Genomic DNA, 17,498 nt, shown 5'->3' with positions numbered 1-17,498 from the left:
CCCTTCACCAGAACATGATCTGATTTCCTTATATATTTTTTTTTAACCTTTTGCTGCCGAAGCATTTCCTATCTGTAGCATGGCACACTTTGGTTTGACAGCACCGCTTTAAACCGTCACTGGATTGTTTTGCTTTAAGTTTCCTTAAGTCGGTATCATTCAACACATGGACCAAACCTGCCGCAAATGAAATGTGTTGCTCATTCCAGGTTAAAAATGGGTAAAAGTCACCTTGCCGAATGCTTTGCACAAAAGTGTATTTGGTGTGGTAACACAAATCTTGCATTGTCTCCACAAGTCTCCCCGATCACTTTTATGTCTGTCCCTGATACAGGCCCCTAGACAAGTTGCATTGTGAGAACACTCCCATCAGTTGAACCAGAAAGTACATTCCAGTCATGGTGTTGCCTGTGGATGCAAAATCTAAAGTCCATTTCCTTTGTTGTTTAATATTACAGTCACATATATTGCTGTTTACAGAATGTTATGACTAGTTATTGTCCTTTGCGAACCCTTAGAAATTTGATGTGATAGGAGAATTGCTCATAGCTTTGTGATCTCAAACAAAAGTAGTCACAGAGATGGTATTTTTCCCTCTAACTGCGCTAATGTTTGACATTTGAGTACACAACTCTCATTGTTTTATTGCCACCAGCAGTCCTCCCTGAAGTATTGTTCAGGGCGTTTGTTTTCTTACCCTGAAAGGGAGCAAAATCTGTCTTAGTGCATTTTGATTATCCTGATGTTAAGAAAATAGCTTTAGCATATGCCATGTTAAAATGATCTCAAACTATCCAATGTATATTATTGATACACCAGCATCTCTTATGGAAAGGCAAGACCATTGTTGATTGACTGATGTAGTGAGTTCACTTTAAATGGAAAAAGAGGATTGTGAAAAAAAGTTAATGTAGTGAATATCTGGAGAAGGAAGGCATCTGCATACGAACTTTACTTCCTCTTTGCATTTACAGTGCTTCCTTTTGGCAGCAAAACAATAATACTGTAATGGAACAGTGTTTTATTGGCTGTTCGCTGGGCAACAAAGCACTGTAATCATAATAAACTTGTGCCTGTAATGTGATTGGAAAACCCGTGGTTACGATTGTAATTATAGAGCCTGTCGGCTTAATAAATAGCACTGTCTGCTTCATTGGAATGTCTTGGAATGGCTGTTTCCTCAATTGTGAAATCACAGCAGTCAGCAGAATAAGGAGGAATTGGCAGCCGTCTTCTCCTATATGCCTTTTTGCGCTGGCTTGTCTTATTAAGTTAGTGAGACTTGTGCCGTCGATGTGTATGAGCGCTGATATGGTATCGTCTTGTGGGAACAGATCATTAAGTAACTACTGGAGGCTGGAAATGAAATGGGGTTGTAGAAGGAGAATAGACACACTCGACCTTGTCTAATGTGCCTTTTTTGGTTTGCCACTCTCAGGTGAAATGTGACCAGTACTGGCCCACGAGAGGAACGGAAACCTATGGTCTCATCCAGGTGACGTTGTTGGACACCGTGGAGCTAGCGACGTACTGCGTCAGAACGTTCGCACTATATAAAGTAAGTCGAGCTTTATTCCTGAGATCCCAAAAGTGCCCCAATCAACAGGAAGCGAATGATAAATAACCCCGACATCTTGACGCTTCGTCAAAATGTCAGATTTGAGGCGATTTGATTCATCTGAAACTTCCCTTCCATCCAGAATGGCTCCAGTGAGAAGAGGGAGGTGAGGCAGTTCCAGTTCACTGCGTGGCCGGACCACGGGGTGCCGGAGCACCCTACCCCGTTCCTGGCCTTCCTCAGACGGGTGAAAGCCTGCAACCCGCCGGACGCGGGGCCTATGGTGGTGCACTGCAGGTGAGCGATGGCAGGGAAATACCCAAGGTCCCTTGTGGGACTGCTACTCACAAAGCAGTCGCACGTTTAAATGTCTCGCCTAAACTCTTCAATTGCATGGAGTTGGTGTTATTGAGACGGAATGTTCTGAATGGCTGAGAAGACAGAGACGGAGAGAAAGAGAGAGAGAGAGAGATAGAGAGAGACAGAGAGAGAGAGAGAGAGAAAGATGGTTGGATAGACTTCATAGTAAAGAATGCCCGAGATGATGCCAACAGAAAACAAGATATATAGACAGGCCGAAGATAAACATGAGAGACAGAGAAGCAGGGATGAAGAAAAGGCCAGTTAAACTCACCATCAGTTGAAAGGAAAGAAGAAAAAGATGGGAAAAAAACAAGATAACTTGAGCTAAATACTACCCACTGAGACCAAAAGGGATTTTCAGATCTGAAGGTATTCTGCCACAACAGACTACACAGATTACTGTGTCAGTGCCCTCAGCAAACTCGAGCATCCCTCCCACACAATCACACACAGACATGTCCTCCTCCCCTCTGTAACATGTCGCACATCAGCAGCGCACAAGAGCCCCGGCTTATCCCTGAGGTTGGTGCATCCGGCGAAAAAAAAGAAAAGCGCTAGCTTCACACTTCTTCTTCGACTCCAGTGGGCCAGACTCCCGACAGAGGGGCACAAGAGCGGAAGAACACAGCTGTCTGGGTCCTCTCAAGCCGGCAAGTCATCAGAGGCTTTAGAGCAACAGAGGGGGGAAGAGGGAGAGAGAAAGAGAGGGAATATGAAGGGGCAGAGATAGCGAGTGGACAAGAAGATACAAACTTGTGTCGGAAACTGACAAAAAAAAAGAAGGGATTACCGAAGAATTAAAATTACCACATGCCAGAGTTAATTAGAGCCACTTGGAGAATCAGTTTAAATTGAAAAATCCCAACTTTTTACAGCGAAGCAGAATGTGAGAATTAATGTCACTCTGCAGATGGGAGTTTTAATTCCTTGCCCTGCATCAGATAAAGGGCTGCGCTTCAAATCCCAAACACTCCCACAGGCTTGACAGGCCGCCATTTTGTTTTTATGTTTTTGTACTGCAGTTTCCTTCACAACATTGGAAAGTTAACTTCAAAGTTGGCGAAAAAAAATCTGCCAACGTGTTTTGATTAAGTCAAAATAAAGTTGTCTGTTTAAAAAGATACACATAAATGAGTCCTGCTTCATTAACTGCAATGTAGATTGCAGTCTCCAGAGCATTTCACTAACTAGTTGGTCAAGCTATTATTGTCAAAAGTGTGGCATGGAGACTTAAACAAGGCTGTTTACTTTGGTAACTATGCAAAACAAGTCACAAATTACAAAAATAAACCAAAAGCCAAACTGTGGGTTTGAGGGTTACCTGTTATTTTTAAAAGAGAGAGGGAAAACTCATTCCATCTATTGGAATGGAATGTACCTACACACAGTAGCAGACATTTTGAATTGAGACACTCATGTTCTGCTACACTCCCACACACATGTACACACTAAAAAAATCTTGTCATTTGTAATGGCCCCTGGAGTTCAGGGAGCGGAATTAATTTGGCATGGTCAGACCAAAAGTGGACTGGGCCTCAAGAGATATTGATTCAACTGCTTTGTTGTCACTCCGTAGATAGAGACCCCAATTTACAAAAGCTTTAAGAGTGGACATTAGGAATTTGACAGTAGAGGTTTGTCACACATTTCTGTCCCACAAAAGCCCATGGTCACTGTTACATTTCCCTGTCCTCCACCCCATGTGAGAGTCGCCAAAATGGAGGAACCATGATCAAAACCATTACCAAACCATTACCTACGTGGGTCAATACTGGGTCAAGGATTTCTCCCCAAAAACTGCAGACTTTAGTTGATCAGGAGTGAATTTCCATGTATTTGCTGAAACACCTAAATCTTGTTGCCCAAATCGTAGCTCTCCTAACCCTCAACAAAGTATGTAAAAAAATACGGAAATATCTTCCAGCTTTGGATGACTGTTAACGATCCCCATGTTTCAACAGAGTCGTTTATGTTGCACGTGCAGACTCTCCCAAGCCCGGTCAAGGTGGAGGTCTGCCAAGTTCTCCCCTCAGGAGCAGTGAAGACGGATGTTATTAAAAATACATTCATGTGTTCCCACTCGTAGAACTTTTTGCAAGGTGAGGTCATCTTTTCTCAAACGGGGGAGGCAGTATATTGTGAAAGCCACCCTTCCTCCCTCCCCCATCGCCATCACCTCAACCCCAACTCAAAGCAGTAAACTGAGTTCTGGGCCTCCCAGTTTCAAGCGGTTTCTAACCCCGGGTCACATGCTGCAGGGATTCTATTGGGGACAGGTCTACCCAGGCGTTATGACTGCTCAGCGGAAGTCCGTCTGACATGATTGAATGTCACTGGGATCGCGGGCCTTCTCCCCCGCTCAAATGGAAACAGGTGAAACTCTTGGTCCTGTGTCACACAGGTTGTTCCAATGGACTGTAGAAGAATTGAAGAGGCTCCGTTCACTCGCACAGAGATCGAAGAGTTTGCTGGGCTCGGATGGCCACTCGCCACGTTACGTCGGCGCTTCAACCCTGGCGAGCGTTGATGTTGGAAAAAACGTCATTTCCGCAATTTTTGCCGCATCCCCTCGTCCCTTGTTTGGATAGACAACATTGATGTTTCCCTCATCGTCAAGGCCTGTGGTCGACCGATCAAGACGCTGCATTTCTGAGCAGTGCAGCTGTAGATCTGGGCACGAGAGGAGGGATGGCTTTTGAAAAAAAGAGAGACGACCAGCCGTCATCCCACAGCAACGCAAACCTCGCTATCCGCGGGATGTCAGAGGTCTCGTTTTTAATCACCCCCCCCCCCCCCCCCCCGGCTCGCTGCACAGTGAGGAGGCCCTGTCTACATTAACCCATGTCCCACGCCCCGGTCACCTCGCAAGGATTTCCTGTCTCCACTCCCACAACACAGGACGAAGGTTAGACAGTGTCTGACAGGCAAACACACGAGTGTTACAGGAAACATCCAAGGAAGATCCTTCCCCCGCCCCCACCCCCTAGTTGTATAAGTGTATAGAAGGGGTTCACCGATGCGGCCCAATCATTGCTATTGTGCCCGATAGACAGGCAAAAATACAGTTGAATAGAAAGACACAATTGTAAAACTCACTATGAAAATAATTATGTGTCTAAATGTCATCATTATCAGGGATTCAATGAGCCGGGCAGGTGTGCAAGTTGGTACTGTACTTTGGGGGTTTGTGTGTGTGTGTGTGTTTAATGGGTGAGAGGGTGGCTCGAGAGGTTGCCTGACAGAAATAGATTTGGTAACAATACACTTGTAATTGCTTTTACCGCTGTCCAGGTTTTATCTACTTTAGGCGGGTTGCAGCTGTATTTTACCGTGTAATTCTCCCCCGTCTATTCCCCAAACTCCGGCATACACGTTAGCCTGATGCTAATGTCCGCCGACGTCCCAAGCAGCTGGTCGTGGCTGTCAGAGCAGCCAGTGTCAGGTCGTTAGCAGGCTAAGTCCACCAGCCCCTCGACTGCCAAACTCCCAGACACCCCCTCCCCCACATTCTCAGAGATAAGGGGGGGGGGGGGGCAGGGGGGGGGAAGCAAGCCAACTTGCGATGTCACCCACCCCACGCCAACAAAGCCTGCCTCTCCTCTATCTTTTCCGTCCACCCCGCCATCCCTCCAGCTCAGCGCTGTCACTCTGTCACTTGTTCTCTCGCAGGTCATCACTCTCCTGCGCCCGGGACTCGGACTGTAAAATCGGTTACGGATTGGAAACAGCTGCGAACGGGGGAGAACCGTCTTTCCACCTCTTGGTTTTCCCCTGTGCTCAGAGGCGCTCCTAGACTTGGGAGTGATTCACTCTCCAAATATGCCTGAGATGCTTTCTCACGGTCCTCATTCCTACACACACACACACACACACACCAACTTAAACACACACACACACAAATACACTATACCCCGTAAGTGATCCAGAAATGTACGTGACTATGGTAATTTCCTTAACCTCGAGCCAGAAGCCAGCATAAGAGTAAATCACAAAATCAATCAGCTCCCACCAAACATTTGAAATGCAAACGATATAATGATTTGTTTTTAGCGAACAGCCATGTGTCTTAATTTCCCCTCGTCACACAGTTCCAAAGCAGCATGGCACATTAACCAGACAGAGGCCCCCGGGGACCAACTCTCCTCCCTCTTGAGTTTTTCTTGCCCTCCCTATTCTTTTTTTAAAATTTCTACTGAGGTATAAATTGAAAAACAAATGCTCTTTCACGAGAAGAATGCAGGGGAGCGAGGCACACACCTCGTAGGCACGTCAGCTTAATGGATTGAATAACCTATTTACTTTAGAGCGCGGAGCGCAAGGACTGTCTTGTCGATGCTCGACTCCGGAAGACAAACTGTCAGGCAGACAAGGAGTTTGAACCTCACTAATGCAGCTGAGTGAAACAGAGTGAAAAACAGAACTTCACGATGAAAGTTTGGATGGTGGTGAATTGATGTGTTGAAGCGTGTTGCTGTCATAACTCCTACTGCAGGGGCGGGGTGTAATGGTTATGAAAGCTGCTTCTGTGCAATCTTTCACTGTGCTATGCATTATGTGAATGTTTATGCTGCATGTGTTCCTGTCAGACCTCCAAACAGAGTTTAAAGATAATGTTTTTGTTACGTCTCTGGCTTTTCGAAGCACTCTTTATTCATCGGCGCTAATGTAAAAATTCTCCAACGGGAGTCTTAATGAAGAGACCGGCCTTTCAGCGCCTCCTCAAAGGCCATTATGCCATTTTAGCGGAGAGCGCTAATCTAATGGTAGTAATTGAAGTCAGCTGCACTTCTCAGAAGTTGTCCAACAAATTTGCAGAGCTCTCAAAGTCACACACTCGCACGCGCGCAATGTGTGTGTGCCCTGTTGTGGTGAGGGGCTTTTGAGGGTTCCAGATAGAGGTTAAATGGCCTGGCTGAGCGAGTGATTAGCTCAGATGGACTGAAGGGGACAGGCGGGGGGCAGAGGGAGGGAGTGCAGTGCCAGCAGAGAGCCCACCGTGGCCAGAACCTCGCCTTCACTGCAGCTCTTCGGATTTGATTAAGCTCAAAGCCAAACGGTCATCCCCGCAGCGTCAACCTTTGGACGGGGACACCCCTCCCCCACTCACTCTCACCTCTTCCTGGGCGGTGGTGGAGGGGATAGCCGTGGTGCCTGTAACCTGCCTTTCACCTCCATCACTTAACAGCAAACAGTGTGACGGGTGAAGAGCTTACACGGTACATAGTGGAATATGGATAGTGGTGATGGGTCAGGTGCGGCAGGATAAAAGAAATACAAATTTGAGTCGCTCAAACCGATTGTCTGGTTTGAATCCAGCCACGACGTCTTACGTTGCTCTTCAACCACTAACGCGAAAGCCCGCTCGAGAGCAGACTCGAAAACGCGACGAGCCAGCCGCTCAGGATCCGCACCTCTAACAGACCCTTCCTCCTCCCCTCTCTCCCCCCCCCCCCCCCCCCCCCCCCCCCCCCCCGTGTCCCGCCGCAGCGCCGGCGTGGGCCGCACGGGCTGCTTCATCGTGATCGACGCCATGCTGGAGCGCATCAAGCACGAGAAGACGGCCGACATCTACGGCCACGTGACGCTGATGCGCTCGCAGCGCAACTACATGGTGCAGACGGAGGACCAGTACGTCTTCATCCACGACGCCCTCCAGGAGGCGGTGACCTGCGGCACCACCGAGGTGCCCGCCCGGAACCTCTTCGCCTACATCCAGAAGCTGACGCAGGTCGAGGGCGGGGAGAACGTCACGGGCATGGAGCTGGAGTTCAAGGTGAGAAAGGGGGGGGGTCGGGGGAGGGCGATTTGTGTTCGGCCCAGTTTGGTAGGGTCATGCCATCGGAGCGCCTTTATGGATCGAACGGGGTGGAAATCGATGTGATCTCCGGTTCATGGGGTCTCTGGGTAGACGTCCAGGGCTCGTGCTGCGTAGCTCGACTGTTCTGCCTGTAAAACTGCGTGCGCTGCTCTGGCTGCTTGGGGGCAGGAGGGAGCATGGGGAATGAGGAGGAAATTGCCCTGTTAAAATAAATAACGAGGAACAGCATTGTGAGTCAGTGTCTTTATGCCTCCAAGTTGGCCTGGGAAGGCTTGCAGCAACTATATTTTCTTTTTTGCTTTTTACTCAAAGTTACATTTGTGGTTAGACGCGGTTTCAAGTCAATTGAGTCGACCCTTTCTTCATAACGTAGGTCGCCCCCCAACCCGAGTCACATAAAGGCCCTGGCGTCATTGATTGGCCAATGGCAGTACCCCCCTCCAGACGTCGTTTCCAGTTCCCATCAGCCCAGCGAGACAGCCTGGGGCCTGTGGTCGCCCTACCATTCCAGTTAGCAGCCTTTTGTTGTAACCCGACATGGGTTAAATGCCCCCTTCCCTGGGCTCTCCCCTTTCCCAACTCCTTCCTTCCCTTCCGTAAAAACAAAACAAAAAGCGAGCTCGTTTTACAGCAAATGCTAAACACAGTCCCACACTCCACCCACCCCCACCACCTCAAGACTAGGACTCTTGCCAAAGGGGGCTTTGAAACCCAGCCTGCATGTTCAATGAGCGAAGGGCTGCATGCACGGCTTCGCCTTGCTCGTCACGCGCCTCCTCCCCTGTTCAGTGATGGATGCTGATACCACTAAGAGATGATAAACAGGTTAGATTACCTGCTCTCCTGTCCACTTCAGGCTCCATCCAGCATCCATTTTCCCTTTTCATCACAACGCATGCCTTTTTTCCCTTTTTTTCTGTTTCTTTCGGCTGAGCACAGACAATAATCCCCTTGGTTCCCCTCTGCGTACTTAACGCTAATATGAAATATGTAACCACAGAAGTAGTAAACAGGATGGAATTTATATATTTTGTACTCTGAATATTTGGCAGCTCAGCACCATAATCCCGTGCAGGCCTCCCCCCACTGCAGTACTACCATGATATTATTAATAGCTTTTACATCTTTATTTTACGCAAGCCTTCTCTTTTAATGTCAAGCGCTGGGTGGCAGAGGGGGGAAAAAAAGGGCCAGCGGCATTCACTCCATAGATAATGAGCTAACTCTCTTATCTCTCCCTCAACAGCGCCTAGCCAACACTAAAGCCCACACGTCGCGATTCATCAGTGCCAATCTCCCCTGCAACAAGTTCAAGAACCGCCTTGTCAACATTATGCCATACGAGTCGACGCGGGTGTGTCTCCAGCCCATCCGAGGTGTGGAAGGCTCAGACTACATCAACGCCAGCTTCATCGATGGATACAGGTAACCCTTGATTCTTTCTCCCGAATGAAATCTAATTTGACTGTGCGTACTGTATTCTGGAGAATTCCATCACTGGGGGATCTCACACATGCCATAGCCTATCGTTTGATGACAAAACATTTAGTCGTTTTCAAAGGGAAGAGTAAAAGGGGGCTGAGCGGTTAGGGAATTGGGCTATTAATCAGAAGGTTGCCGGTTTCTTTCCCGGACGTGCAAAATGACGTTGTGTCCTTGGGCAAGGCACTTCACCCTACTTGCCTTGGGGGGAATGTCCCTGTACTTACTGCTCTGGATAAGAGCGTCTGCTAAATGACTACATGAAAATGTAAAAGTGAGATACGCAATCGGGAAGTTATTTTCATCAGCTTGGCTCTCATTCCTACAGGCAACAGAAAGCCTACATCGCCACACAAGGGCCCCTGGCCGAGACCACAGAGGACTTCTGGAGGATGCTCTGGGAACACAACTCCACCATCGTGGTCATGCTGACCAAGCTCCGAGAGATGGGCAGGGTACGCCGAGCAGCCGCCAGTCGTGGTCCCTCTGTGGACGTAGCAGCGCTGTGGATGAAAACGTTTGGCTGACTTTTGCCTCCTTTTTTCCTCTGCAGGAAAAGTGCCACCAGTACTGGCCAGCAGAGAGGTCGGCCAGATACCAGTACTTTGTGGTGGACCCCATGGCTGAGTACAACATGCCCCAGTACATCCTGAGGGAGTTCAAAGTGACTGATGCCAGAGTAAGTACGGAACGCCGGTTCCCTGAATGAACAGCCCGTCTACATTTGACGCCGCCAGTGGTGGTTCCAAATTCCCCCATCTGTTTACATTATGAATCTTGGAAATCTCGGAAACCGTAACTCAATTTTATGGAGCCCCGGTGCAAGCCGTGCATTGAGTCCATAGTTTAAAATCCAGTTGATTGTATAAGTGATGACTGACGGCGTCGACAGCAATAGTTGGCAAATCCGTCTTTTGACCACGCGGCAGCTCCTGAACCAACATCTAGGCCGAAAAATCCAAAAATTGTGCATGGTTAACTGGGATTCCACAGATAAACATATTCATTTGCATACATTGGAGAGAATTATGACACATGTCAATGTGTAAAAACAAAATTGACGCCAGAGGCGCTGGGCTAACCGAGAGTCTTAATTCCATCAAAGGCTTACGCCGATAAATGGCGCAGGCTTCTCCTTTGTAGTGTGTGTTACCCTGGTTCCTCAGTGGGATTGCTTCCCTTATCAAGGGGATACAATATCACTTAAGTAATGCACACCCTCAAAGACCAGCTCTTCAACAGCCTGGCACACGCAACACATCAAAGGAATTCACGTCGTTAGTATTCATGTATTAATACATTCAGGTGAAACGACGGATATCTTTAGTAACAAACCCGCTTTCTCTGGCGCTTTAAACTGTGTGCCTTTTGCTCCCCCATTCTCCTGAGACGCTGATACATTTGACTGAGAAACACCAGAGTTGTTATGTGAGAGTTTGACGATCGTTCCGGAAAGAGCTGTCGTGGTCTTTCTGTCGGGCTGTAGTTTGACATCCTAGCTTGTACTTTGTGTTTTGACGTTGTGTTTAAGTCCTCTTCACAGTCTGTTTTTCTGGGTGCCTCTTTCCGTTTTCCCAGGACGGACAGTCAAGGACGGTGAGGCAATTTCAGTTTACAGACTGGCCTGAGCAAGGAGTGCCAAAATCGGGAGAGGGCTTCATTGATTTCATCGGCCAAGTGCATAAAACGAAAGAGCAGTTTGGCCAAGATGGGCCTATTTCAGTCCATTGTAGGTAAGGAGCTGAACTCTAAGATGATAGCCTGTTTTCAATGTGAGCGTAAGTAAAGAAATAAAATGGTAAGCTATTATGTAGTTTGGGATAGAAGGTTCTGCAAAATAACTCAACTATAATATTATAAAGATATATTAATCACAATAATGATAAGAAGAAGATTACATTTGAATTGAAGTGCGCCTTTCTTGCACTCAAGCTGCTACAGTAAAGTAAACAATACAATAATTAAACATAATATACAATAAAAATAAGAACAGACACAATTAAAAACCTAATTAAAACGGTACGTTTTAAGCCAATTCTTAAAATGGCCAGGCGAAGGAGCATTTCGGATGGTAGTGAGTTCAACAGCTTAGGAGCAATGCATGAGATGTCGGAGCACACTTTCCTTTTGAGCCCCCAAGGACACATAAAGCATTAAGCTTCTTTGTAGTGGAAACAATACTACAAGCTTTGCTTTGATCCTTCAGAGATGAGCAATATATCCAGACTTTAAATGAACATCGCCTAGTGCTTATCTGGTGTAAATCGTCAGTGAATGGAAATGAGCATGTGTGTGTGGGGGGTGGAGGGGGGGAGCGGTGAAGATGAACAAGGAAGAACAACTGTAAATAAGTCTAGACTGGGTTGTCATGTGTTTGTCCACAAACTAACAGCACTTTGATGACTTTTTTTTTTCTCCCAGTGCGGGTGTGGGTAGAACCGGAGTTTTCATCACCCTCAGCATTGTCTTGGAAAGGATGAGGTACGAGGGTGTGGTGGACATCTTCCAGACGGTGAAAATGCTCCGGACACAAAGGCCGGCCATGGTGCAGACAGAGGTGAGATTTACATCAACTCATAGATTGCTTACTTCCTGACTTACTGAGGAGTCCAGGCCTTCAAAAATGCTCCTGGAGGGAAGCTGCATGTCCTCTCTTTCTCTCTCTTTCTCTCTCTCTCTGTCTCTCTCTCTCTCTCTCTCCCTTACATTTCTTGTCTCTCTTCATTGCATCTGTTCAAATTAATCAGAAATGCCTGAGAAATACATAAAAAAATACATCTCTCGAGTTTCTGAGCGGGCCTTCCACTCATACCTGCCGTCTGACCTCCATGTTGTCAAATCAAAACATTGCGTCTTTCTGTTGTCATTCATTTAAATATCCCACTTGCCACCGTCATCTAAAAAGTTGAGAAACTAGACCTAGATCAATAGGAGAGGCAAACAAAAGCTTTCAACTAACTCGATGAAATTGCTTAGAACAGCAGTGTTCTGCCCTGTTGGGTTTTGAAATCCCTTTCTCTAATTTCAGAACCGAGGCGAATACAAAAAAAATCATAATGAAATTTGAAAAACAATAGAACAGAGACCAGTGGAAGACAGCCAGTATTAATGCATATAGATAGTGAGACAGAGTGAAAAGACTACAGTGATATACTGATGAGGAGGCAATGTGACCCACATTTCTTTCTCCACAGGATCAATACCAGTTCTGTTACAGAGCTGGTTTGGAATACCTGGGAAGCTTTGATCACTATGCAACGTAGAAGTCCCTTGACAGAAGGAAAAGCAGAGAGCCCTTTGGCAGTATGAACCCCAGCGAGCCTCTCTACTGAGCCATAATTTCCTGCTTGAGAAAGTACTTCTAAACTCCTAGCTAACGACTCATTTAAGTGTTGGATGTGAGACACGAAATGTTAAAAAAAAATATTTACGATGATTCCAGGAGGACCAATTATTTCCCAAACCCATAGACCTCACCCTGGGACAGAGGGTGACAAAGTGATCCAGACTGTTGAAGCATCCAATGGGATTATTTTTTTTCTGTTGCTTCAAGGATTCACCATGGTTCACAAAAACTAAAAGACACAAAGAAACAACTGAAAAGATGACAAACAATAAGAGAATTGACAAGTAATGCATCAATGATTACGAACCCTTACGAGAGGCATTGGAGGCACACAGAATGGCTATAAACTTGATGCACATTGTAAAGAGATATTTCTGTTCCACAATCAACTACACACAGACACCCCATCAAAAAGAAGACACCAGTGCTTGGTCCACTATGAAAACAGGACAAAACTAAAGTAGTAACGATTAAAAACCCCGTTTCCTGTCACAATGTCCATCATTTAACAATAATGGGGGAGGGTATTGTTAAAAGATATATGAAACAGATTAAGCTTATTGATTTAGTTTTTTAGTACTTTATTATACGGCTAATATGTGCTTCTTTTTGAAACGTGTGAATGTATTCTTTTCTTTCTTTCTTTCTTTTTCTTTCTTTTTTTTTTTTTTTACAAATGCATCACTTGATGAAATGATACAAAGTAATTGGGTACTGTTTTTTAGTTTTGTTTAAAGCTTAGAACTGTTATCATGCAGAGAGATTTTGCTCCCAATGATTCTTGCTCTTTTTGGTTTGTTTCTTGCACACTGTGCAGTCCTGTATTCAAACTGCAAACCTTTTGGACTTTGTTACAGGGTTTATGTTCTTTTTGATTATTTTTATTTTTGTCCATGATCACATACATAACTTCTCTTAAGTTCAACCATGGAAAAAACTGGGGCTTTGTGGAATCAACAGGGATGCGCAAAGTATGAAGTTGCTGCTACCGATTATCTTAGTTCTTCCATGTTAGAATGATGATAATGAGATGAGACCCTGATGAATTAGCTATACATGATTATGTTTGATACAATAGAAGATTAGATATAAAGTATATATAAATGAAAGTACTAATATAACATATATTATAAATGTATTGGTATAAAGTACATAATTAATGATTATATATGAATGGATGGTACATGAAAGCTTCCACGTTGAGATTTCTGTGCTATGGGGGAAATGAAGAGATTTTTCACTGGAATGCACATCAGTAGGACAAAATCGTATTCTGAGATGGTGCATCTTTTTTCTTGTGCAATAAATAGGTGTATTATAGATAGGGTTCATGTGGATACCTTGTTAAGTCATGACAGTGTTGTTCTCTGAGTGAGGTGTTGAAGTGGGAATGTCAAGTGTCACTCAAAACATCAACAGTGCATATAGATACACTCATACAGCCTATAGTTTCATACAGCAGGTCGCTTAAGCATTGTTCCATACAATAGGGCAAGGTACAAAGACATCACTTTTTTGAGGTTTTGAAACACTTAACATGTTATCATTTTGCATTTAGAGTGCCTTATATTTATGCCTGTTTTTGTAATATTCATTTAACATAATGTTTTCTTTTGAGTAGGCCATGAATATAGTATTACTGTATTTAATTAATTAATAATAATTAAGCATTCATTTGTGACATTATGAGATTATATATGCAAATCCTTACATTGCAATGCTCCTCTTTTCATTTTATGTGGCCTTATTGTGGCTGAGGTAAAAAAAAAACAAACGTCCATGTAATTCACGACCTTCACACAAATTCAATAGCATAGCATGAAACAATTTCTATGTTAGAGATTAATTGCCATCCCTTCCATAGGACTCTTCCTGTGTATACATGTCAAAGACACAGACATGTAGAGATATAAAAAAAAACTGCTCTCAACAATTCTTTTAAATCCCAAAACTAAATGTGTACATGATACAAAACTACAAAGATGCAGCATAATGCATTAGACACACAATTATTAACCAACACACTTTGAGATCTGTGATACTCTCCTGGCCACTCCAAAGTAATTGGTGCGGCCACTATTGATATAGAAACCCTAACAGTTAAGTGCAGTTTTCAGTGTAGGATCTAACCACCCAGAGTCTATATTTCGGACACCTATTTACCCTGGCTCTTTCAGCTTTGTGGATGTGCATTCCAGGAGCTTTCTTTCCCTTGTTATTTCAAGCAGCTAAATCTTAGTTTCGTCCTTTTTTTGTGTTAATTGCTTATTAACCTTTTTTGTACTCCTTTTTCATAACATTAAGGTATAAAGTGCTATTATTTAATCTCATTGTGGTAAACGCCACTTTTGTATTTAGTTCAGCAGTCTGTGTTCATTAACTGACTTCACAATATTTGTTTTCCCATTTTAATCTCTTTTTTTCACATGCATGGAGAAACATTGCAGAGTGGCCACAGTCGGCCTAGTAGGAAGATTTGCACTTTCTATATCTTTGTACTATGCACTGCCCTATTGATTCTAAACCCAATAATATATTACTTGAACCCATCTGTAAGAATTTCCTTAATTGTTCACTTTGTGTGTATGTAAATAACACAAAAAGGTATCAACTTTAAAAAGACAAAAAAAAGTTTTTGCAAAAAAGAGCATCCATTCTGGTGCCATGGTTACTCAAACAGACGAGTTCTGAAATCTGTCCCAACCATCTGTTATCGTGGCTTCGCCATTCAAGCTTGGAGTGTCATTACAGAAATAAACGTGTTCTCTGCTCTCTATCTATCTCTTGTCTGGATGCATAGACTGAAATTAATTAATGAAATTGTAAAAAAAAAAAGGCTTGTTAAAAGAAATCATACAATTACCTCTGATTAGTTGTAAGCGTAAACTGTTTTTTTTCTGAATGAAAGGGGTGCTTTTTATTTTCTTACTTAGGTTACATTGGTGGCGAAAGAAGTCTGTATGAAAATCAGTTCTTTGCTGACACAAGTTCCATTTGTTATAAATGAATTCTATTAAAAAATGTCAGTGTTATGCACCACAGTGTCCCTTTTTCTTTCACTTGTCATTGACTTTGAAAGACTGATGAGGCAGTTATACCGTCCACTTGCTGGGTCAGAAATAATATCCATAGTTCTCCTGTCAAAGGAAAATGGAGCCTCATCAGGTCCTGATAGATTTCCATTCTGCAATTACTGTAGCATTGACGTCAGTGAACCTACACCAATATTGGCTCCAATTTTATTCTTCATCTGGAAATCCAGACTGCCTTTTTTTGATAAAATGGACATGGTTTGGAAAATGTTGAATCTGAAAATCATAGCAGAAAGCTGTGAATACTAACAACAAATTATGTTACACCGACATTTGTTTTTCTAGATATATTATTATTATTATTATGTAACACAATATTTTAACATTTTACTTGTCATGATTTGCTTTCAGTTTATTAGGTTTGCCAAACCTGTTTTACAGTAAGTGAATTGTTTACAGTATTTCACAAACTATCACACAAGCCATGATGAATTGGATCAATGGGATGGCAAAGTCACTATGGCAACGCAAACTTTGACTCTTTTGCCACTTCGCTAATGGAAACTGTTTGGAAATCAATACATGTTGGCCTGGAGAACTCATCCAAGGTAAGATTATGAGGAGTTGAATCAGAAAATTGTCTTCACGCCAGATAAGAAAATGTCATTCAGCCCTGTACTATAGATAATGGGAACTGTCAAGTCTGACAGTGTATCCAGGATAAATCATCTACAGGGGGTTTACAAAGAGAAACCGAGAGGTACAAACCCAAGCTTTACACAGTATTACTGTACATCTAGCACTTTTGAAGAAGAAGAATTAGATGTATATGTTTAACCCTCGAAACTGTGGCATTGATTTCAAATAGTATAGTGGCACAAGGGAATAACAAAATAGAATAAATAGATGGTGCACAGGCAGTGAATATTGTAGATGTCATTTGAGTACTCTGAATATAGTTGACAGTATATGCTTGAATCTTGTGCCCCTAGAGTTACAGTTCATATACTCATTCTGGTATCTCTGTGAAAACTTTGACTGATTATGAAATCGACACGTGTCATAGAGGATTCCGGGTAAATGACAATGCAAGGGTATGGCCTGATAAAATGAAAGGTCTAGGTTTAATACCAGACTGGGTACTAAACTGCACGACACTTTCGGGGAAAGTATTGTCTCTGCTATCAGAAAAATTATTGCTACAACTTGTTTTCCAGAATTAGATGGAAATAAGCTAAATTGGATTTTTATTTTGTTTAAATAAACATGCCAGCCTGAATGTCAGCTTTACAGTGAGACCGTGATAACGTTACAAGAAAATATCAAAGTCTGTCGCCTGAGTCATTGTCATCATGTTTCTCTTTTCATTGAAGACTGCACTTCAGAGCAACCAGCAGATGTTTCATTTGTGTTCCTCAAGGTTCAGCAAAATGGTAAAATCAACCAGCCAATTACAACACCCCATGTAAGTCATTTCTCATTTATCTGTTCTTTAACAAAGACAGCTTGCCATGCTCCCCTGGCGCTCGCCCCAATCTGACATTTGGATGGCAAGATTTGATTCTTTTCAAGCTTCCTAGTCAGAGTTAATAGTAGCAGTGGCAGCAGCATGGTTTTGTAAATGTATAGGTTTGTTAGTTGAACATGAGAGAGGATCTACATTAAACTCTCGAGGGAAAACACTTTTATTAAAACAGTGCTCTCCTCATCTCATGACAGCTGTGGCTTTGACAAATCCTCACTTCTGCAGCTGGCAATGAAATGACATCATTTCCTACGTCACCCACAGGAACACGCTGGTAACCGAAGACATAGATCTTCTCTTATTAATATGACCTGACCTCTAACAGTTTGTCTCTTTCTGTTTCAGAATGTGAGTTAACAGCAGCCAGATGGGGC

General features: G+C 43.8%; 1 protein-coding gene across 9 annotated transcripts in view; it reads left to right on the top strand.

The window, feature by feature from the left end:
- The window catches only part of LOC124487160 (receptor-type tyrosine-protein phosphatase delta-like), a 111,756-nt gene extending 96,153 nt beyond the window's left edge, over window positions 1–15,603 (top strand). For all 9 annotated transcript variants that reach the window (XM_047049269.1, XM_047049268.1, XM_047049266.1 and 6 more), the window contains 9 exons: window positions 1,439–1,558; window positions 1,701–1,855; window positions 7,409–7,694; window positions 8,986–9,164; window positions 9,550–9,676; window positions 9,775–9,900; window positions 10,800–10,954; window positions 11,643–11,778; window positions 12,416–15,603. In XM_047049269.1, the coding sequence (XP_046905225.1) occupies window positions 1,439–1,558; window positions 1,701–1,855; window positions 7,409–7,694; window positions 8,986–9,164; window positions 9,550–9,676; window positions 9,775–9,900; window positions 10,800–10,954; window positions 11,643–11,778; window positions 12,416–12,484 (1,353 nt within the window). In that variant the 3' untranslated portion in view covers window positions 12,485–15,603. The remainder of the gene's footprint in view (window positions 1–1,438; window positions 1,559–1,700; window positions 1,856–7,408; window positions 7,695–8,985; window positions 9,165–9,549; window positions 9,677–9,774; window positions 9,901–10,799; window positions 10,955–11,642; window positions 11,779–12,415) is intronic.
- Window positions 15,604–17,498: the final 1,895 nt, after the last annotated feature.

Source organism: Hypomesus transpacificus, chromosome 25, assembly GCF_021917145.1.
Source record: "Hypomesus transpacificus isolate Combined female chromosome 25, fHypTra1, whole genome shotgun sequence".
Classification (NCBI taxonomy): Eukaryota; Metazoa; Chordata; class Actinopteri; order Osmeriformes; family Osmeridae; genus Hypomesus; species Hypomesus transpacificus.
This window is presented reverse-complemented; position numbering and strand designations above follow the sequence as displayed.